General features: G+C 44.8%; 1 protein-coding gene across 9 annotated transcripts in view; it reads left to right on the top strand.

Moving 5' to 3' along the window:
* Positions 1-20,641, top strand: part of cnot4b (CCR4-NOT transcription complex, subunit 4b) — a 171,261-nt gene that overhangs the window by 78,085 nt on the left and 72,535 nt on the right. For 7 of the 9 annotated variants that reach the window (XM_086008595.1, XM_086008592.1, XM_086008599.1 and 4 more), the window contains exons 7-8: positions 1,888-2,021; positions 9,329-9,386. In XM_086008595.1, coding sequence (XP_085864721.1) covers positions 1,888-2,021; positions 9,329-9,386 — 192 coding nt within the window. The remainder of the gene's footprint in view (positions 1-1,887; positions 2,022-9,328; positions 9,387-20,641) is intronic. The other 2 variants (XM_086008598.1, XM_086008596.1) reach the window with 1 other exon arrangement.

Raw genomic sequence — 20,641 nt, 5'->3', positions numbered from 1 at the left:
TTGCTGGAAAATTAGACAATCAATTTCCAGCCAGAATTAAATTCATCAAGAATGTGAAGCTTAGATTTGCAAATTGGGGTGTTCAGACCCTAGGGGGTCCATGAGCAGAATCCTGTAGCATCTCCCACATTATTTCTGTTGCCATGTATTTTTCTGCAATTATATCATTTTCCTTCCGATAAATAATGCTGCTTTTAAGAAACTAGTCAATAGTCCCCCTTTGTCCCCCCCCCCCCCCCCATAAGGTTTGCAAAACATTGATCGAAAAGATTTGCTTTTACCTCTGAGTTTTATTCTGGAAGTGCGAGAAGGGCAGTCCCTGGTGTTAAATTGAAGTACGCTGTAGTTGACCCAGTTTGAAGTCTCGACATATGCCGTTTGTTTTGCGAGCCAGCCTTCAGTTTTGAATGGGGTGCACAAGGCAATTGTTGATCCTAGTTGATGATAATGATCGTGGGGTCTGTTTTTTTTTTGAAGATGATTCAGACCACAACTGCATTAGCTTCCTTCCCTTTACTATACAAGAGTGCCCTCAAGTGGACACCTTTCGTTCTTCTCATTGGCCTGCCACTCGCTGCTTTAGAAACCGAGGGGCACATTGCCGATTGTTCCATTTGAGCTGCTGTTTACTAATACTGGTCGTGGTAGCAGCAGCAAGGCAAGCACTTGAATTGGATTAGGAGTTGAGCACCGGTTGAAGCGAGTATGTTGCTGGTGGCAATCTCTCATCTAGTTTTTGAGACACTTACATAAGAAATAGGAGCAGGAGTAGACCATTTGGCCCCTCGAGCCTGCTCCGCCATTCAATAAGATCATGGCTGATCTGATCTTGGCCTCAACTCCACTTCCCTACCCGCTCCCCATAACCCTTAACTCCCTTATCGTTCAAATATCTGTCTCTCTCCACCTTAAATATATTCAATGACCCAGCCTCCACAGCTCTTAGGGGTAGAGAATCCCACAGATTCACAACCCTGAGAGAAGAAATTCCTCGTCATCTCCGTTTTAAATGGGTGCCCCCTTATTCTGAAACTATGCCCCCTAGTTCTAGATTCCCCCACGAGGGGAAACCTCCTCCCTGCATCTACCTTGTCAAGTCCTCTCGGCATCTTATGTTCAATAAACTCACCTCTCATTCTTCTAAACTCCATGAGTACAGGCTCAACCGGCTCAACCTTTCTTCATAAATCAGCCCCTTCATCTCAGGACTCCACCTAGTGAACCTTCTCTGAACTGCCTCCAATGCAAGAATATCCCTCCTTAAATAAGGAGACCACTTAGAGGGGGGGGGGAATTTGTTAACTCAGCCATTTGTTTTTTTTTAGAATTGTTTTCAAACACCAGTGTTGGTAAACCTGGCCTACAGTACAGGTGGAGACAAAAGATGGCATACCCTCTGCAGGGTAGATGAAGAATGAGTTGCGTAGCACTAAGTTTGGTTGGCTGTAGTTGAATTGGCGGGTAAAATGGGCTAAACCGGAGTCTGACATTCCAAATCTGAAGTGTGTCCAGTCTTTGTTCCAAGCGTGTGTGGAATTCACTGAAATAGGTCAACTGAAATCTATCGTTTTGTTTAATTGAATGAAATCTCAAAGTGCAGCATTAAGCACGACATTTCCAGTGGGAGTGGCGAGGCAGGGGGTGGGGAGGTGAAATCAACACGGAGCTGGATAATTTGTCTTCGAATGAGGATCTTGTTCTCAGAAACTTGCAAGGGGATTTTTTTTCCCCAATACAAGTAATTCTGTAAAGCGTTGACATGCAGGCATCTTGCTCGGATTTCATGGGTATAAAATCGAATTCCTTGTGCTGTATGTCATTTGATAATCAATGCCCCTATGCACTGGTCTGGAGTCCCTTATTTTTCCTTCTAATTTCCTTTCACAGGCAGGTAAACATCAAGAGTACGAACAGAAGCTGCTCCAGGAACTTTATAAAATGAACCCCAACTTTTTGCACCAGTCATCCAGCACAGTTGACAAAAATAAGAACAAAATAGCTACACAGCAGAGGTATGATGCGTAAGTACTGCCCTGGCCTGCTGCGCTGGCCTGCTTTTTTTTGTTCTGTTTGCATTTACACTTTACACTTGTGCTTTTTTTTTCTGTCTTGAGCTTTCTCGTCAAATTTAGTCTTCTCCACTGCTGAAAAATACCACATTTATACTTTGAACCATCTCTCAAAGGTTCCCTGCAGGTTCAGTAATTGGATAGTCCTTTTAGCCTCAACCATGGGAGTTTTATTTATACGACGTGCTACTTAGTTGATTTGTGGTTGGTACCAGCCCCCTCATTTATCAACTGAGCAGATGTGTTTATTAAAAAAAAAAAAAAAAAATTGGGGTGTGGGGCGGAAGTAAGTTTTATTCTAATTAATATTGCAGTGTGCTGATGGTTTGAGTTCTGTTGGGCCACACATCCTGCTTTATTTCCCCTTTTCTGCCCCTGCCAAGAACATCACTCCAAACAGAAGCTTGGCTCTCTGTCTGAACTACTTTGCCTTTGGTTTAAATGTTGTTGACTTGCAATTGTCACAACAGATTGGAGTAGCCAATGCCAGAGAGTTTTAGAAATTTTGTGATCAAGAACAGTGATTGCAAACCCATTTACACATGCTGATGGTTACCTTTTAAGGGTGAAATATATCAAAATAGTTCAGATTTTTGAACTGAAGTGCATGACATGATACTTCTGCCAAAATTGGTACTATGATTCTGACGCTGTCTTGGTAAAGTGTGTAAGGGGAGTTGTGCCCTTGCATACCAATTTGTGATGTTCGTGACTTGACTGATGTAAAGTGGTTTAACCATGCATGTAGCGATGGGCAGACCAAGGTTTAATCCCTGGTCTGTGCCACCATTATTGATGGGACCATACCCCAGCATGAGTTGTAGCTTTACGGAAAGGAAGAGTTTTTTTTAAAAAACAATCTGAGCAGTGAATATTGTTGGCATTATTTGTGACATGTGGCAATCCTGAAGCTGATGTACCAAGAATTTGTTGTGTATTGGCAAAGGTTTTAAATGTGGGAGTAGCTATCACAATTATTTCAGGACAGCTTGGCCCAAATGAGCTCCTGAGCAATGTGGCTGATCTATCGCTCTCCAGTGCTTGCATTGCATTGTTCGTACTAATCCTAAGTGGTGCTTGGTTAAATTGATGAGAGATTTTCCCTATAGTGATTGTGTAAGAGTAATTTAGGTTGGAAGTGCAATTATTGAAGTATATACTGGAACAAAATATGTCTAAATCTCTTTTACAAAAGAGTATTCAACTTTTGGAAGAAGATTTACCTTTTCATGGAAAGGCTGCATTACAATAAAAAGTTTAACATTACCATTCAGCTTTCATTCAACCGATCCTTTTTTTTGTTAGCTTAAAGCAACTGAACACGAAATATCTGGCAAAAGTTGCATAGCTGTAAATAATGAACATCCATTGAAACCTCATTTGTTTGCTTCTTTTGTTGGGTGGCTGATGCCAGCTGCATGTTGCTTATACGTACATTTTTGCTTTAATTTATTTGCAAGGATTCAGGAAGCTATTGGCAGCCCTGTTAAAGGTTGTCTTGGTGGGGTTTTTTCTCCATAAGTTTTGCTGTTTAGGTTTAATCCATGGAAATTGTTCACAAAACCAGTTGGGTGCAACATCTAAGCCACACAGGGCCCATCGGGAGAAATGGCACGTCTGTATGAAGAGGGAATAGCACCTGATCTGGGAGGCAACAATGTACTTCAGCTGAAGCTGGAGCTTTTTTTGTTGGTTTGAAGTGCACTGAAATGGTTTGGCGGGCCTTGGTGCAAACCGAGCACTACACCCGAAACACAACTGTCTCCAAAGGTAAACTGGTTCTGGTGTGACTGCTTCATCATTACTGTAAAACTAGCTGCAGCTAAAGGGTTCATGGTTAAATCTGTGGAGAAGACTAAATGTGACAGATGCCTGTAAAGATGTTGTCGCGGCTCACTTGCAATGTCTGACGACAACTTCTGCCTCTTGCCACGCCGCCCCCCCCCCCCCCCCCAAAAACCCAACTGATTCCCATCGGAGTAAGTGTGATTCCGACGTGCCTATGGCCTCACTAAGCCTACTTCACTTGAAACCAAACACTTGCCTCTCATTCTGACCCTGCAGCTTAATAGATAATTCTTTGATGTTTCCTCAGCTATAGTGAGCAGATCAGTCTGTAACATGCTACTGTTCAGCCTTGCAAAGTCAGCACAACTATTTCAGCTGCCAAGTTCAAGTGCTGTCTGGCTTTTGCGCAGGTACATCACATCCCATGTCCCGGTCATGGTAGCGGAAAATTAATTTCCTGTTTGGGATGTGTACTTGCTCCCTTTTAGAACATTTTTTTGAAGCTACCTTGTGATTTTCACAAGACTCTGGCGGTGAAGAGCTCAATCAAACTCTTCCTTCAGTTAAAATGAGTTGCTGTAGAACTGTCAGACTGACTGACTTCTCTCCCATTGCACCGCAGTATTTCTTTCAATGCCACTTAGAAAAAGAGCCTGAAGGGCTTCAAATAGTGATTACCTCCTTGAATTGTCTTTTTGAAAAACAGTGCAAGTGTTTTGCTCTTGTCAGGTTCTACTGCCTGCTTTCCTTGGTGCCTTGGTAGGCTTCTGCCCTTACTATTCACTTGGGTGGTGGGGAGACAGAACATCAACAAGAATTGGAGCAGATTTTTCACACGGCAAATATTTCTGGCACTTGGTGATCTGAGTGAATCTGCTATGTGCGGTTAACTGAAAAAAACACTCCTGTTGTACAGTTTGGCCCTGTTCTGTCAGCCAGGTGGAATCATCCCTGCACCAATTTCACTCAAGTTGAATATTTTCTCCCTTTTTAAACTTGAGTCAGGATTCAGGTTTAACACTACAGCTGTAAGCGTAGCCCCTATTTTAGTCCAGCTGACTGACGGGTCTGGTCCTGGGCAACCTTTAACTAACAGGTATGCTATCTGGAGTTGCACCTGATCACAGTTACATGCAATCAAAGACTCATAGAGCCTGTTTTTGACTACAGAATGAATTCTGAATTGTGCAATCGCTGCTGCATGAAAATGGTTATTCCATGAATTGTTTCTTTCACTTGGGGGAAGTTGGCAGCACACGTGTACGATGTTGTCCGGAGTGAAATCTGAGGGAACTTCTTTCAGATTGCAAATGCAGGTTTCAACAAAACACAAGGGGGTGCCTTTGAGCTGCAGTTTATGCCCAAGAATGTGATTGGCAGGTTTTGCTCTTTGTACAGATAAGCAAACCGCTGTTGGTGTGAAATTCCAAACAACAGTTCCTCTGCACTCGAGATTTAACACCTAATCCTTTCAACTTTCAAAGATGCACGATTTTCTTCCATTGGCCATTACAGCTATCGGGATGATGGTTTACGTCAAAGGGTTGAATTTGCATGCGGGAAATTGCATATTGTATCACGACAAAAACAAAATACCAAGACTGAGTCAAGTCAGATATTAACTAACTGATGACTAATTTCCCTTTTTATAAGGATGATTCTAGAGAAAGAGATGGAACTCTTAACTTCGACTTTCTTGTTACTTATTGACTAAAGAATCTTTGTTTTTCTAATTGGCAGAAATGCTACTTCAGTCTTCAAAGGAATAAGTATGTGCCTCACCAGTCTTTAATGCCGAACCTATTGAGATTAAGTTAATTCATAACACAATCATTGAATGTTTCAAATGTTGTCATCTTGATTTATCTTTATAGCAATTTGGTAAGAGGAGATGGATAGTGATCCCATTTTGCTGCTTATTCTGTCTCCAGTGTTTTTAATCTACTCATTTGAATCATGATTGGATAATCACTTCAGTTTGTTCTGGAATGTTCAGTGTCCTTTGTCTTAATGAAGCAGGTTTTATCTTGAAGTAATAACCTCGTGCATTGTACAACCTTTACAGACACTGTCACATCAGCCCCACGACTTTGAATAAATTGATATGGCAGAATCCAGTGCAGAGCACTTGGGACAGTGTTGTCATGGAAATGGTGAACTTCGTGTTACAGCCATCTGAAACTTGTCAAGTGACTGACTCATCAGATGGGGCTCCTGATTGCTCAAGTGTTGCGATGATTCGCAGTAGACAAGTGTGCAGCATCTCCAAATATTTCTGAATCTGTCGTGAAATAAAAAGTACGATCAAATGCTCGTGCTCGATATTTGTCATATCCAGTTATATTCCTTGTGTTTAGTACGTGCATGTTGCAGTACCATTGTTGGTTACCCAATACCTGTTAACGCAGCAAGGCGCAAATAGACAATGTAGAATACGCTAAGAATACAACACTTGATTTCGAGTTTTGAAAGATCACCAGGACTGCAAATCTCTCTTTCCCTGAGCGAACCACTTTACCTCTCCCCTATTTCCTCCTGTGGCAGGCCACTTGTCCCCTTGCACCGGAATAATGGATGAGTTGGGCTCCTCAGTATGGCTGCTGTTTACCACTGGCTGGTAAGGATGCACGATGCCAGCATGACCATCTCAGACTGGATCACGTTTGGAAGGTTTCCACTAAGTGAACGGCGTCTGAGCTGCTGAAACTTTGTTAATTTGGGAGGTACTCAGTATTTTTGCTGTTCTTTTCCCCTCACAGACCCAACAATAGTAATAAAGATGCCTGGCTGTCATTACTGAGCGCAGCTAAAGCAGCCAATGGTTTAACACTCGACCACAGGAAAACGCCTCCCATACTTGATAATGGTTCAGACCCCGAACACATGACCCCAGACGGTCCTGACACAGAACTCAGGTCCGTGATTGGCTTTATTTCTCGCTTGGACTGAAATAACCAGACTGAGAGAGTGAGGCAATTCTTTTTGTTGTTCACAGCCAATCGGGCCGCTCGCCAAATTTTGGCGGCTTGACGCTAGCTCTTGTACCCAGAGTTCTCATGCACTCTCTATTTGTGAGCACTTGGTGATGGTTGGTATCCACACCAAGTAAGAACAGAAATACTCTGCACAATCTTCAACTGCACATCGCTCCACACTTCCAACAAGAGACTTGCCAACCTGAATTGACGACCATTTTTTAAAATAAATGGTGTGCTTTTTATCACCAGAGGCCTGATGTGAACTGTAATGGAGGGTCAAAGGAATCCTTGTTTTCCATTGAGGGTGACCTGATACACCATGTGTGTTCAAATCAACTTTTTAAAGAGTGCATTTTTGGGAGGGTGTTGAACAGATGAGGCACTCGATGCTCTTGTGAGGAACTGAGTATATCAGGGCCCACTTCCACACCAGTGAAGTTTTACAGCAAGTCTTTTTTTTGAACATCTACATAAATCGCCAGTTAGAAATACTGCTCGGTTCTGACAAGTAATGGATCTCTGCCAATCTTTGTACAGGATTCACTTGATGGCTCAGTTGGTTACACCAGGAAGCTACACCAATTGGAATGTCCCAGGTTTCATTCCTGCCCATGCTGATCTCAGTCAGGGCGAATCTGGACCGATCGTAATTGGCTTCAATGTCCCAGAGCTGGGAGGGTGGACAATAAACAGAGGTTCTTGGACATGATCGGAATACGTGCCCTCTTGCTGGGAAAATCAAGTGTGTGTGGACATCGGCTAAGAACGGGATTGGGCTGGGTGATGATGGTGGTGGCACTCGGTACAGTAGCTGACCAGCACTTGTCTACTTTTCACATGACAAGTGGCCACTTAATTGAGGTACCAGAGAGTTGCCTGTGCCCATGGAACCGTACCCAACAAGTAGTCAACTACGTCAATGGAGAAAAGTGGCACAGAAGGCTCTCGCTCTCGCTTGATGTCTTCAAGCTTAATTTCAGCATTCCAGTCTGAGTATTTGTCAGTGTTTCTCCTCCTGAAGCCACTGACTCCTTGCTGGTGGTCAATTTCTACTTACTGGCAGACCTCCAGCAGCTCTCCCAAATGGCCATTTCTTCACATGTAATCCTAGACAGGAAGAATTAGCAGGTACTATGACCTTGGTACCCATCATAACCAAGTCCTCACCCAACATCCCCACACAGACACACGTATATACACGCAGTTCACATCACTGGTCACTGTACAACAATCTGCAGCAAGGGCTCTAGCTATGTTTTTATTTCAACTCTCTATCCCAGGAGCACTGAACATTGTCGTGCCAAGCTGCTGCACCAGCTGAGATCGGCTAACTTGGACTAGACTGGAAACTGAACAGTGGACATTAGCTTTATCTGGTTCAGTGATGCAGCTGCTGAGATCTTTCATCAAAAGATTGGTCTCCACTCATTCTATCTGTCAGATCACTTGCTGTCAATCTGCTGCATGTTTACAGGAAATAACGAAAATCCGTCACTCGGATGCGATGTTGGTTGTTTAAATGCGTGATATTTATAATCCCAGTAAAATAAATTGTCGCCTCACGATAATGAACAGTATCGTCTGTATTAATGGGGAAGTGAATTAAGCTGCTTTGGCAATGCTGCAGCACCATGTCTGGCTCCCTGGAGCCACAGCATTACATTTAAGGACTTAACTTGGGTTCAATGTAATCGTGCCTTCATTTCAGTGATTTGTTACACTGAGGCTGCACTGTGTATCGAATAGGGAAAGGTGGTGCTGAGCAGTAGTGAATGTTTCCATTAGCAAATGTCTGAAGAGTAAATATTCTGTGTAATTAACAGTCACGAGTTCCAGTTTCCTTAGAGTTCTTTTGAGTTGAAGATTACTGTGTTTTGTGAAAAGGAGCAAAACTTGCACCATTCAATGGATAAATTCTGCAGTAGAAAACTTGAATCTAAGCTGGTCAGTCTCCATCAGTAGAAGTCTTGCTGCTTTCTTGGTATGATCAGTGGAATACCACATCTGTGTTGTTAAAAAAAAAAAAAAACTCACCAAGTGTCGGTATATTTTTAAAAAATCAATCAAACCAAGTTAAAACAAAGCTACTTTTACAAAAGTTAACGTATGGTCACCTGGACACCTAAAGTGCAACATGCTGCTCAACTTTTAATCTCCCCTCTCTCCCTACCAATTGTGTTGGCTAACAGTACAGCCGTAACAAATTACAGGCATGTGACACTGACCGTGCAGTGGCATTGTCATTCATTTCTTTGCTGCTTTGACTTTTATATAAAGCGCATGAGCATCATAACAATCTCCTGCTAATTTGCTAATTTACCTCTTCTTTCATTTTACTTTCTTTAATGTTGGTGGGATCCTGCTTTGTGAGCCTTGTCCCTCACCTGGGCTTATCGTTTTTTTTTAAAATCTGCGAGAGAATGAGCAGACCAGCACACCGAGGACTGCTGCGAGCACAACACTATCAACTTGTTACCATTTCTTTTTTCACAGACCTGTGGATAAACCACCAGAAACACTCAGTCTAGGAAATGGAGACAATTTACAACAGGTGAGATGCATTTGGGTCTTTGTTTCAAATATATGCTGAGTTTACTGACTACCTTATCACAGAATCACAGAAACCCCACAGTGCAGATAGAGGCCATTTTGGCCCATCGAGCCTGCACCGACACATATCCCACCCGATCCTCGTAACCCCTCCACCAACACATATCCCACCCTATCCCCGTAACCCCACGTATTTAATCCCCCTAACACTAAGGGTCAATTTATCATAGCCAATCAACCTAACCTGCACATCTTTGGACTGTGGGAGGAAACCGGAGCACCCGGAGTAAACCCACGCAAACACGGGGAGAATGTGCAAACTCCACACAGACAGTCGCCCAAGGCCGGATTCGAACCCGGGTCCCTGGCGCTGTGAGGCAACAGTGCTAACCACTATGCCACCGTGCTGCCCCTTGTCTTACCCCAGTACAACACACTGTTTTAGCCCCTCCTTTCTCTCTTCCTCACCCCCTTTTCGGTGCTTAGCCCTTCAATGATTGACACCAAGCTAAATAATTTTCCAATACCTCAAATTTTTGCTTGTTCATGTAACCTGTCCACACAGGAGAGTTGATCTTTTCCCTTCCAGCCCCAGTCTGTACTCTGGGGAAAGAACAGCCAAATGCAGAAGAAAAGCCCTTTTGATCTTGCTTCCTAAGTGGTCTTAACTTGAACCTCAAATGAGAAATCTGTCCTGGATCAGTTGGAGGTTTATGGTGCTCATACCAGCCATCTTTTTGACCTCTGCACTGAGCATATTTTGATCCAGGCTGCAGCAGTAGACCCATGCTCAAAGCCAAGCTTGATGTTCCAAATTCATTTGACTTGGGACTCTTGGAGGCAGCAGAGAGTGAAAGAATTTTTGAACTAACAGATGTGAACTGTATTTACTTCGATGCAGCTACTTTCAATGTTGAGACAATGTAGCAAAGTAATTTTAAGAAAAGTGATAGTGTTGGGATGTATAACCATCAAACTGATGCAAGTCAATAGGAGTAATCCTGGGGCTTTACAATGCCCTGGTTAATACTTAAATAATGATCATTGTTTGATAATAAAGGCATCAGAAAGGGTGCAGAGAAAGAACAGGACTAATCCCAAATGTTAAGGGCTTGAGCTGTGAGGAAGTGCAAGTGAACCTCAAGTAGGACCGTTCAAATGGAATCTGGAGGGAGTCACTGAGCTGTACCAACTATGAGGAGGCAAATTCGGAATAGCACATCTGAGTAAGGGTTAGAAGGGACAACAAAAATGTCAATTAGTGAGAAGTAAGTTTAAAATCAATACTTTTGGCGCAACTTCTCGATTTCAAAGGTGATAAATATTTGTAATAATTGAGCAGGATCATGAGACAAAAACTACCACATGCTAAACTCTTGTCTTTTTATGGGATACTCATGAGAACCCCACAATTGTGAACTGCTTGTAGAATTCTAGCAATTAGGTTTACTCTCACAATGAGCATTTAACTTGCTGTTATTGATGACTATAATCCATTTTTAATGCTGGTTTCTGTCCTGTTAAGGTTGCCTACAAAACGGTCACGACACAGAGTAATTACTTGTGTTGGAAGTACTTGAGGTGCTCTGACGTCTTTCTCCTGATGAGTGAAACCAAGCTATTATAAAGGGATGTTGGTCTTAAGTGAGATTTGTTTGGCTGCACATTCTGTGGCCCAGCAGATACTGGCCCTGAATTTGCGGTCGGAGGCGTCCCGCGGGCAAATGCCCCTCTCCAGCAAAAACCTAGGAACTTAACTGATGGTCCCGGAGGTTCGGACACTTGCGTTCCTGGGCGCCTCTGCATAGGCCTGCGTAGAGGCCCACGTATCCCAGGGCGCACATTGTTCGCAAGCACCCCTGGGATCAAGTGGGCCGGCCCAACCAATGAAAGAAAGGGATCCCCATTCATTCTTAAAAGGATTCCGTATGTACAGAACCTGCATAAGTATGAATGGGAACACCCCCAAAAAAATACACGCTACACTTCAAATAATAAAAAAAAATCACTTAAAATTAAGCGCATTTACTTTTTTGAAAAATAAATTTACATATTTTAAAGGGGCTAATTTTGCCTTATTTTGCAGGTTTTTAAATGTATAAATTATTGGAAAAAATTATTTTTCTGTTCTTTAAAAGGCCTGCTTTTACCAGGCGTAAGAATTTCACAGGCATTCGCTAGGCAGAAGAAGCCTGCGGATGCCCTTTTCACAGGGATGCGTTGGATTTGTCAAGAAGATTCTTGACAGATTGCAAGTTCCGGATTTTGGCACGTGTGCTTCGCATGCCTAAAGCCAGTGCTTGCGCCTACACCCCTCGTACGCACCCTTAGGGGCCACAAATTACGGCCCAATATCTAAAGTGATGACCCTCTGTTGCTGACACATTGTTCTACAAACTATTTATGTATCCGTCTGAAAGGCATAAGGTGACCAGAACCCTGCAAGCAGATGGAGAGAATTGAGCAGTGGCAGGCAAATAGTAGGTTACTCTCTTTCTAAAGACCAAGTTTTAATAACTCTAGTGAGACAGGTTGTCTACTGTCTTGCCTATGCTCCTCAGTGCTTGATTGGTGAACTCTCTAAAGTTCTCCAGTCCCTTGACACGGCAATTGCATCTGCTGTATGCTGGAGTAAACAAGTGGGTGGAAAAACTGGTCGAAGAGCACATGTCCTTGAGCAAATTTGCTGCCTTTTATCCTTGCAGGCACTTTGTATTTTGTAAAGGATATAGCCACTTCTTCATTATTCCAGCCATCTTTGTCAAGTTGAAGCAAAATCCCATGTTTTTTTTTATCCATTATCGCAATATGGGCATCACTGGCAAGGCTGGTATTGCCCATCCCCAGTTGCCCTTGAGGTGGTGGTGAACCGCCACCTGGAGCCATTGCAGACCATGTGGTGAATGTGCTACCACAGTGCTGTTAGAGAGCGGCAGGATTTTTACCCAGCAACGATGAAGGAATGGTGCTATATGTTCATGTCAGTATGGTGTATGACTTGGAGTCGACTGTGTTCCCAGGCAGCTGTTGCCCATGTCCTTGTAGATGATGGAAGTTGTGGGTTTGGAAGTTCTTGCCCCTGGATTCTGTACAGCCCAGTCATGTCCACTAGTGAGGATGACCTGTTTTTAAACCCCCTAGTGTTAGAGATGTGCTTGTGTTGTGAGTTGTTTAAGATCAACTATATTGGAGAGTTCGCCTTGCATAAAAACAACTAGCAAGACTTTTTTTTAAATCGGGGGGAAAGATAGACAATCTGCAGGAAATAAAGAATTTAAGGGCAATCTAGAAAGCACAGTCAAACAGAGGTCTTTCAATGGCTTTGAAAGGCAGGGAGCGAGGTACCAAGAGCAAGTGGATTTGGGGAGAGTCCCAAGGGAGCGATGGTAATGGCTGAAAGATTGACATCTGACAGTGGAGTGAAAGGCACAGGAGTTTAGTAATAATTAGTCAGAGGAAGATGATCCCAATAGGGTAAGATGATGTTTTGGAGGGACTGGAAAATTAGAATGAGTATCTTTCAGAAGCACAGGAAGCAAAGTGGAGCAGCTGATGGGTATGTGGTGACGTTGTGGGGAGAGAATTTGGGCTACAATGTTCTGGATTAGCTGAAGTTTGTGATGATGTGAGACAGAGGAGAGCATTTGTACATTATCTCTGAATTTACAAAAATAAATTGGCGTTCTTGCAAGTGTACAAGTCATGTAGGCGTGACTAGAGAGTGCAAAACTGAAAATTTACATATTCAAAGATATAGTGACAAACCTTCTGCACCACTGGTTGGGAAGTTTTATGCAGAGAAGATTCTTCCAGGAGCTCAGCTTGCCTCGGAACACCCCCAAACCATGACTTTGGCCTCTTAATGACATTTCTGCGATTGCACTTGAAGCCCTTCAAGCAAAGGAGTAGTCCTGTTGAGAAGTAATACAGGAGAAATTATTGAGATGCCTGCTGTTTAATGTGACATTTAAGAAGGATAGGATTTTGTCCCTCTGAGCCATTAATTGGCAACTTCCCACAAGGAGGTTCATTGGTATGTGAGCGCTCAGCAGCAACTGCATTTCACCGTGGGGTTGCTGCCTGTTTGGTTTTGTTCTGAACAGTTTTTTGGATGCGCTATCGGGAAATTTCAGAATTGTGAAGTGGATACCAAAGCCTACTTAGTGCAACAGAAGTCAGTTTATTCAATTTCTGTGTCCACGAAGTTGAGCCATTTGTAAGAGATGAATGCCGCACAATGCAACTTCTTTTTATTCATTCATGGGATGTGGGCGTCGCTGGCGAGGCCAGCATTTATTGCCCATCCCTAATTGCCCTCGAAGGTGGTGGTGAGCCGCCGCCTTGAACCGCTGCAGTCCGTGTGGTGAAGGCAGTCCCACAGTGCTGTAAGGGAGGGAGTTCCAGGAGTTTGACCCAGCAACGATGAAGGATTGGCGATATACTTCTAAGTCAGGATGGTGTGTGACTTGGAGGTGATGTAGTTCCCATGCGCCTGCTGCCCATGTCCTTTGAGGTGGCAGAATCGCGGGCTTGGGAGGTGCTACCGTAGAAGCCTTGGTGGGTTGCTGCAGTGCATCATGTAGATGGTACACACTGCAGCCACGGTACGCCAGTGGTGGAGGGAGTGAATGGTTAAGGCGGTAGATGTGGTGCCAATCAAGCGGGTGACTTTGTCCTGGATGGTGTCAAGCTTCTTGTGTTGTTGGAGCTGCACTCATCCAGGCAAGTGGTGAGTATTCCATCACACTCCTGACTTGTACCTTGCAGATGGTGGAAAGGCTTCAGGGAGTCGGGAGGTGAGACCCCCCCCCCCCCCAAAAGATGTTGATGGGGGATTCGGCAATGGTAATGCTGTTAAATCTCAAGGGGCGGTGGTTAGACTCTCGCTTGTTGGAGATGGTCATTGCCTGGCACGTCTGTGGTGCGAATGTTACCTGCCACTTATCAGCCTAAGCATGAATGTCATTCAGGGCTTGTATTGTGCAGGCATGGACTGCTTCGTTATGAGGAGTTGCGAATGGCCCTGAACACACTGCTGTCATCGGCCAACATCCCCATTTCCGACCTTGTGTTGGAGGGAAGGTCATTGATGAAGCAGCTGAAGATGGTTGGGCTTCAGACACTGCCCTGAGGAACCTTTGTGCTGGGTATGACTCCAGCCAGTAGTGTTTTCCGCCCCCCCCCCCCCCAATTCCCATTGACTTCAGTTTTACCAGGACGCTACTGGCTGAAGATGGTTGCAAACGCTTCAGTCTTGTCTTTTGCACTCGGGTGCTGGGCTCCGCCATCATTGAGGATGGGGATATTCATGGGGCCTCCTCCTCCCATTAGTTGTTTAATGGTCCACCACCATTCACGACTGGATGTGGCAGGACTGCAGAGCTTTGATCTGATCTGTTGATTGTGGGATCGCTTAGCTCTGTCTATTGCATGCTGCTTCCACTTTTTAGCATGCATGTTTTCCTGTGTTGCAGCTTTCCTTCGTTGGCATCTCATTTTTAGGTATGCCTGGTGCTGCTCCTGGCATGCTCGTCACTCCTTATTCCTTATTGGTCCCCTGGCTTGATGGTAATGGTAGAGTGAGGGATATGCCGGGCCATGAGGTTACAGATTGTGGTGGAATAGAATTCTGCTGCTGCTGATGGCCCACAGCGCCTCATGGATGCCCAGTTTTGAGCTGCTAGATCTGTTATGAATCTATCCCATTTAGCACAGTGGCAGTGCCACACAACACGATGGAGGGTGTCCTCCGTGTGGAGACGTGACTTTGTCTCCACAATGACTGTGCGATGGTCACGGCTACCAATGCTGTGATGGACTTGTGCATCTGCGACGGGTAGATTGGTGAGGACGAGGTCAAGTAGGTTTTTCCCTCGTGTTGGTTCTCTCACCACCTGTCGCAGGCCCAGACTGGCAGCTATATCTTTCAGAGTTCAGTCAGTAGTGGTGCTACCGAGCCACTCTTGGTGATGGACATTGAAGTCCCCCACCCAGAGTACATTCTGTGCCCTTGCTACTCTCAGTGCTTCTTCCAAATGGTGTTCAACATGGAGGAGTACTGATTCATCAGCTGAGGGAGGGTGGTAGTTGGTAATCAGTAGGTTTCCTTGCACATGCTTGAGCTGAAGCCATGAGACTTCAAGGAGTCCGGAGTCAATGTTGAGGACTCCCAGGGCCACTCCTTCTTGACACTATACCGCTGTGCTGCCACCCCTGGTGGGTCTGTCCTGTCGGTGGGATAGTGATGGAGTTTGGGACATTGGATGAAAGGTATGATTCTGTGAGTATGACTATGTTAAGCTGCTGCTTGACTAGTCTGTGGGACAGCTCTTCCAATCTTGGCACAAGTCCCCAGATGTTGGTGAGGTGGACTTTGCAGGGTTAACTGGGCTGGGTGTGCCGTTGTCATGTCCGTAGCCAGTGCCGAGGTCAATGCCGGGTGGTCCGTCTGGTTTTAATGACGTGTTGGAGACAACAACTGCTTACATTTATATAACGCATTTAACGTCGCAAAACATCCCAAGGTGCTGCACGAGCGATCTGAATAAAAACATTTTTGACACTGGAGATATCCGAACAGATGACCAAAAGCTTGGTCGAAGAGTTAGGTTTTAAGGAGGGAATTCCAGAGCTTGGAGCCAAGGCAGCTAAAAGCTCGGCCGCCAATGGTGGATCAATTAAAATTGGGGGTGCACAAGAGGCCAGAATTGGAGGAGCGCGCAGATCTCTTGTAGGGCTAGAGGAGGTTATAGAGATAAGGAGGGGCGAGGCCTTCGAGGGGTTTTAAAACAAGGATTAGGATTTTTAAGTTGAGGCATAGAAACATAGAAGATAGGAGCAGGAGTAGGCTATTCGGCCACTCGAGCCTGCTCTGCCATTCAATGCGATCATGGCTGATCATCCAAATTCAGTACCCTGTCCCTGCCTTCTCCCCATATCTCTTGATCCCTTTAGCCTTAAGAAATATATCTAACTCCTTCTTGAATATATTTAATGAATTGGCCTCAACTGTCTTCTGTGGTAGAGAACTCCACAGGTTCACCACTCTCTGGGTGAAGAAATTCCTCTTCATCTCAGTCCTCAATGGCTTACCCCTTATCCTTAGACTGTGACCCCTGGTTCTGGACTCCCCCGCCATCGGGAACATCCTTCCTGTGTCTAGTCCTGTTAGAATTTTATAAGTTTCAATGAGATCCCCTCTCATTCTTCTAAACTCTAGCGAATATAAGCCCAATCGACGGAATCTCTCCTCATACTTCATTCCTGCCATCCCAGGTATCAGCCTGGTGAATCTTCGCTGCACTTCCTCCATGGCAAGAACATCCTTCCTCAGATAAGGCGACCAAAACTGCACACAATACTCAAGGTGTGGTCTCACCAAGGCCCTGTACAACTCCAGCAAGACATCCTTGCTCCTGTACTCTAATCCTCTCGCTACGAAGGCCAGCATACCATTTGCTTTCTTAACCGCCTGCTGCACCTGCATGCTTACCTTCAGCGACTGGTGCACAAGGACACCCAGGTCTCATTGCACTTCCCCTTTTCCCAATCTATTGCCATTCAGATAATCTGCCTTCCTGTTTTTGCCACCAAAGTGGATAACCTCGCATTTATCCACATTATACTGCATCTGCCCAATTGCCCAACCTGTCCAAATCATACTGGAGTTTCTCTGCATCCTCCTCGCAGCGCACACACCCACCCAGCTTTGTGTCGTCTGCAGACTTGGAGATATTACATCTAGTTCCCTCGGAAAAAGACCCGTTTATTCCAACTCTCTGCTTCCTGTCTGCCAACCAGTTTGCTATCCAAGTCAGTACCTTGCCCCCAATCCCATGTGCTTTAACTTTGCACGCTAGTCTCTTATGCGGGACCTTATCGAAAGCCTTCTGAAAGTCCAAATACACCACATCCACTGGTTCTCCCTTATCTATTCTACCCGTTACATCCACAAAAAATTCCAATAGATTAGTCAAGCACGATTTACCTTCTGTCAATCCATGTTGACTGTCCGATCCTGTCACTGTTTTCCAAGTGCTCTGCTATTACATTATGAATTCCCCTGATTCTGACTGCAAGGGACCTATGCTTGACTTCACCAATCTTTTTCTCTTCACATATCTATAGAAGCTTTTACAGTCAGTTTTTATGTTCCCCGCAAGCTTACTCTCATACTCTATTTTAATTAATCCCTTTGTCCTCCTTTGCTGAATCCTAAACTACTCCCAATCCTCAAGTTTGCTGCTTTTTCTGCCCAATTTATATGTCCTTTCCTTGGATCTTATGCTATCCCTAATTTGCCTTGTTAGCCAATGTTGAGTCACCTTTTTTTGTTTTATTTTTATGCCAAACAGGGATGAACAAATTCTGTAGTTCATCCATGCGACCTTTAAATGTTTGCCATTGCCTATTCACCGTCAACACTTTAAGTAACATTCCCCAAACCATCCTAGCCAATTCGTGCCTCATACCATCGTAGTTTCCTTTATTTAAATTCAGTACCCAAGTCTCTGAATCAACTACTTCACTCCATCTTAATGAAGAATTCAATCATATTATGATCGCTCCTCCCCAAGGGGCCTCACACAACAAGATTGCTAATTAATCCTTTCTCATTACATAATACCCAGTCTAAGATGGCCTGATCTCTAGTTGGTTCCTCGACATATTGGTCCAGGCAACCATCCCGTATACACTCTCGGAATTCCTCCTCCGCAGTATTGTTACTAATTTGGTTAGCCCAATCTATATGTAGATTAAAGTCACCCATGATGACTACTGTGCCCTTATTGCACGTTTCTCTAATTTCCCGTTTAATGCCATCCCCAACCTCGGCATTACTGTTTGGGGGTCTGTATACAACTCCCACTAACGTTTTCTGCCCCATGGTATTTCTCTGCTCTACCCATACAGATTCCACATCATCAGAGCTAATATCTTTCCTTACTATTGTGTTAATCTCCTCTTTAACCAGCAATGCTACCCCACCTCCTTTTTTCCTGTCCTTCCTGAATATTGAATACCCCTGGATGTTGAATTCCCAGCCTTGGTCACCCTGCACTCATGTCTCCATAATCGCAGTTATATCATATCCGTTTACATCTATTTGCGCAGCTAATTCATCCACCTTCTTACGCATGCGCCTCGCATTAAGACACAAAGCCTTCAGGCTTGTTTTTTTAACACTCTTGGACCTTTTAGAATTATTGTTTATTGCGGCCATGTTTGATTTACAGCCTTGATTTCTCTGCCTTCACTTTTGCTTTTCTCCTTCCTGTCTTTTGCTTTGATCCTTGCTGCCCTTTCCTCTGTCTCCCTGCACAGGTTCCCAAACCCCTGCCATTTTAGTTGAAACCCTCCCCAACAGCACAAGGAAACACTCCCCCAAGGACATCGGTCCCGGTCCTGTCCAGGTGCAAACCATTCAGTTTGTACTAGTCACACCTCCCCCAGAACCGGTTCCAATGTCCCAGGAATTTGAATCCCTCCCCCTTGCACCATTCTTCTAGCCACGTATTCATCTGAAATATCCTTCTATTTCTACTCTGACTAGCATGTGGCACTGGTAGCAATCCTGAGATTACTACCTTTTTGAGGTCCTATTTTTTAATTTACCTCCTAACTCCCTATATTCAGCTTTTAGGACCTCATCCCGTTTTTTACCTATATCATTGGTACCTATATGCACCACGACAACTGGCTGTTCACCCTCCCCCTCCAGAATGTCCTGCAGCCACTCCGAGACATCCTTGACCCTTGCACCAGGGAGGCAACATACCATCCTGGAGTCTCGTTTGCGGCTCCAGAAACGCCTATCTATTCCCCTTACAATACAATCCCCTATCACTATAGCTCTCCCGCTCTTTTCCTCCCGTCCCATGCAGCAGAACCACCCATGGTGCCAGGAAGTTGTTGCTGCTGCCTTCCCCCGATATGCCATCCTCCCCAACAATATCTGTTTGAGAGGGGGATGGCCACAGTGAACCCCTGCACTACCTGACTGCGCCTACTACTCTGCCTGGTGGTCACTCATTCCCTTCCTGCCTATGCAGCGTTTACCTGCGGTGTGACCAGCTGATTAAACGTGATATCCACGACGTCCTCCGCATCGTGAATGCTCCAGTATGTATCCATTCGCAGCTCCAGCGCCGCAATGCGGTCTGCCAGTAGCTGCAGCTGGATACACTTCCTGCACACATGGTCGTCAGGGACACTGTCCCTGATTTCCCACATAGTGCAGGGGGAGCATGCCACGGGGCCGAGCTTTGCTGCCATGATTTACCCTTGAATTAATTTAAATTAAATCAGTACCACCAATTATACTATTAAATGATATGCTCAAGGGCCCTTGTTTCCTTGCACTCCCCGCTGCACGACAGACCGTAGAAACTATAACCACAAAATTAAGACCTTCTAAACTTTATAAACTATGAACATTAACTGTCAAACTATAGAGTAGTATAAATACTCTACAGGCCGTACTCGCCCAATCAGCTGCTTCCTGCTGCCCGCGTCCTGTTTTGAATCGTGACATGGCTTTGGAACGCCACCGCTGGTATGAGATTGGTAAGCCTTTGAAAAAAGCCCATGAAAGTGAGTTTAAATACTGAAAATCCGCTCTCACCGCTCCCAACAATGGCGTTGTCGGACTGGGAGCCAGTGTAGGTCAGCAGACTTGGAGCGAGTTAGGATACGGGCAGCCGAGTTTTGGGTGAGCACCAGTTTATGTAGGGTGCAAGATGGGAGGCTGGCCAGGAAGCATTGGAGCAGGCGGCTAAGAAGGCAAATGGTATGTTGGCCTTCGTAGCGAGAGGGTTCGAGTGCAAGAACAAGGATGTCTTGCTGCAGTTGTACAGGACCTTGGTGAGACCGCACCTTGAGTATTGTGTGCAGTTTTGGTCGCCTTATCTGAGGAAGGATGTTCTTGCCATGGAGGGAGTGCAGCGAAGATTCACCAGACTGATACCTGGGATGGCAGGAATGGCGTATGAGGAGAGATTGGGTTGATTGGGCTTGTACTCGCTGGAGTTTAGAAGAATGAGGGGATCTCATTCAAACTTATAAAATTCTAACAGGACTGGACAGACTGGATGCAGGAAGGGTGTTCCCGATGGTCGGGGAGCCCAGAACCAGGGGTCACAGTCTATGGATAAGGGGTAAGCCATTTAGGACAGATATGAGGAGGAATTTCTTCACCCAGAGAGTGGTGAACCTGTGGAATTCTCTACCACAGAAGGCAGTGGAGGCCAATTAATT

This window comes from Somniosus microcephalus, chromosome 16, assembly GCF_052327205.1.
Source record: "Somniosus microcephalus isolate GS21.2 chromosome 16, FLI_Smic_1.0, whole genome shotgun sequence".
NCBI classification, from domain to species: domain Eukaryota; kingdom Metazoa; phylum Chordata; class Chondrichthyes; order Squaliformes; family Somniosidae; genus Somniosus; species Somniosus microcephalus.
Note: the sequence above shows the minus strand (reverse complement) of the source record. Positions and strands in the feature narration are given on the sequence as shown.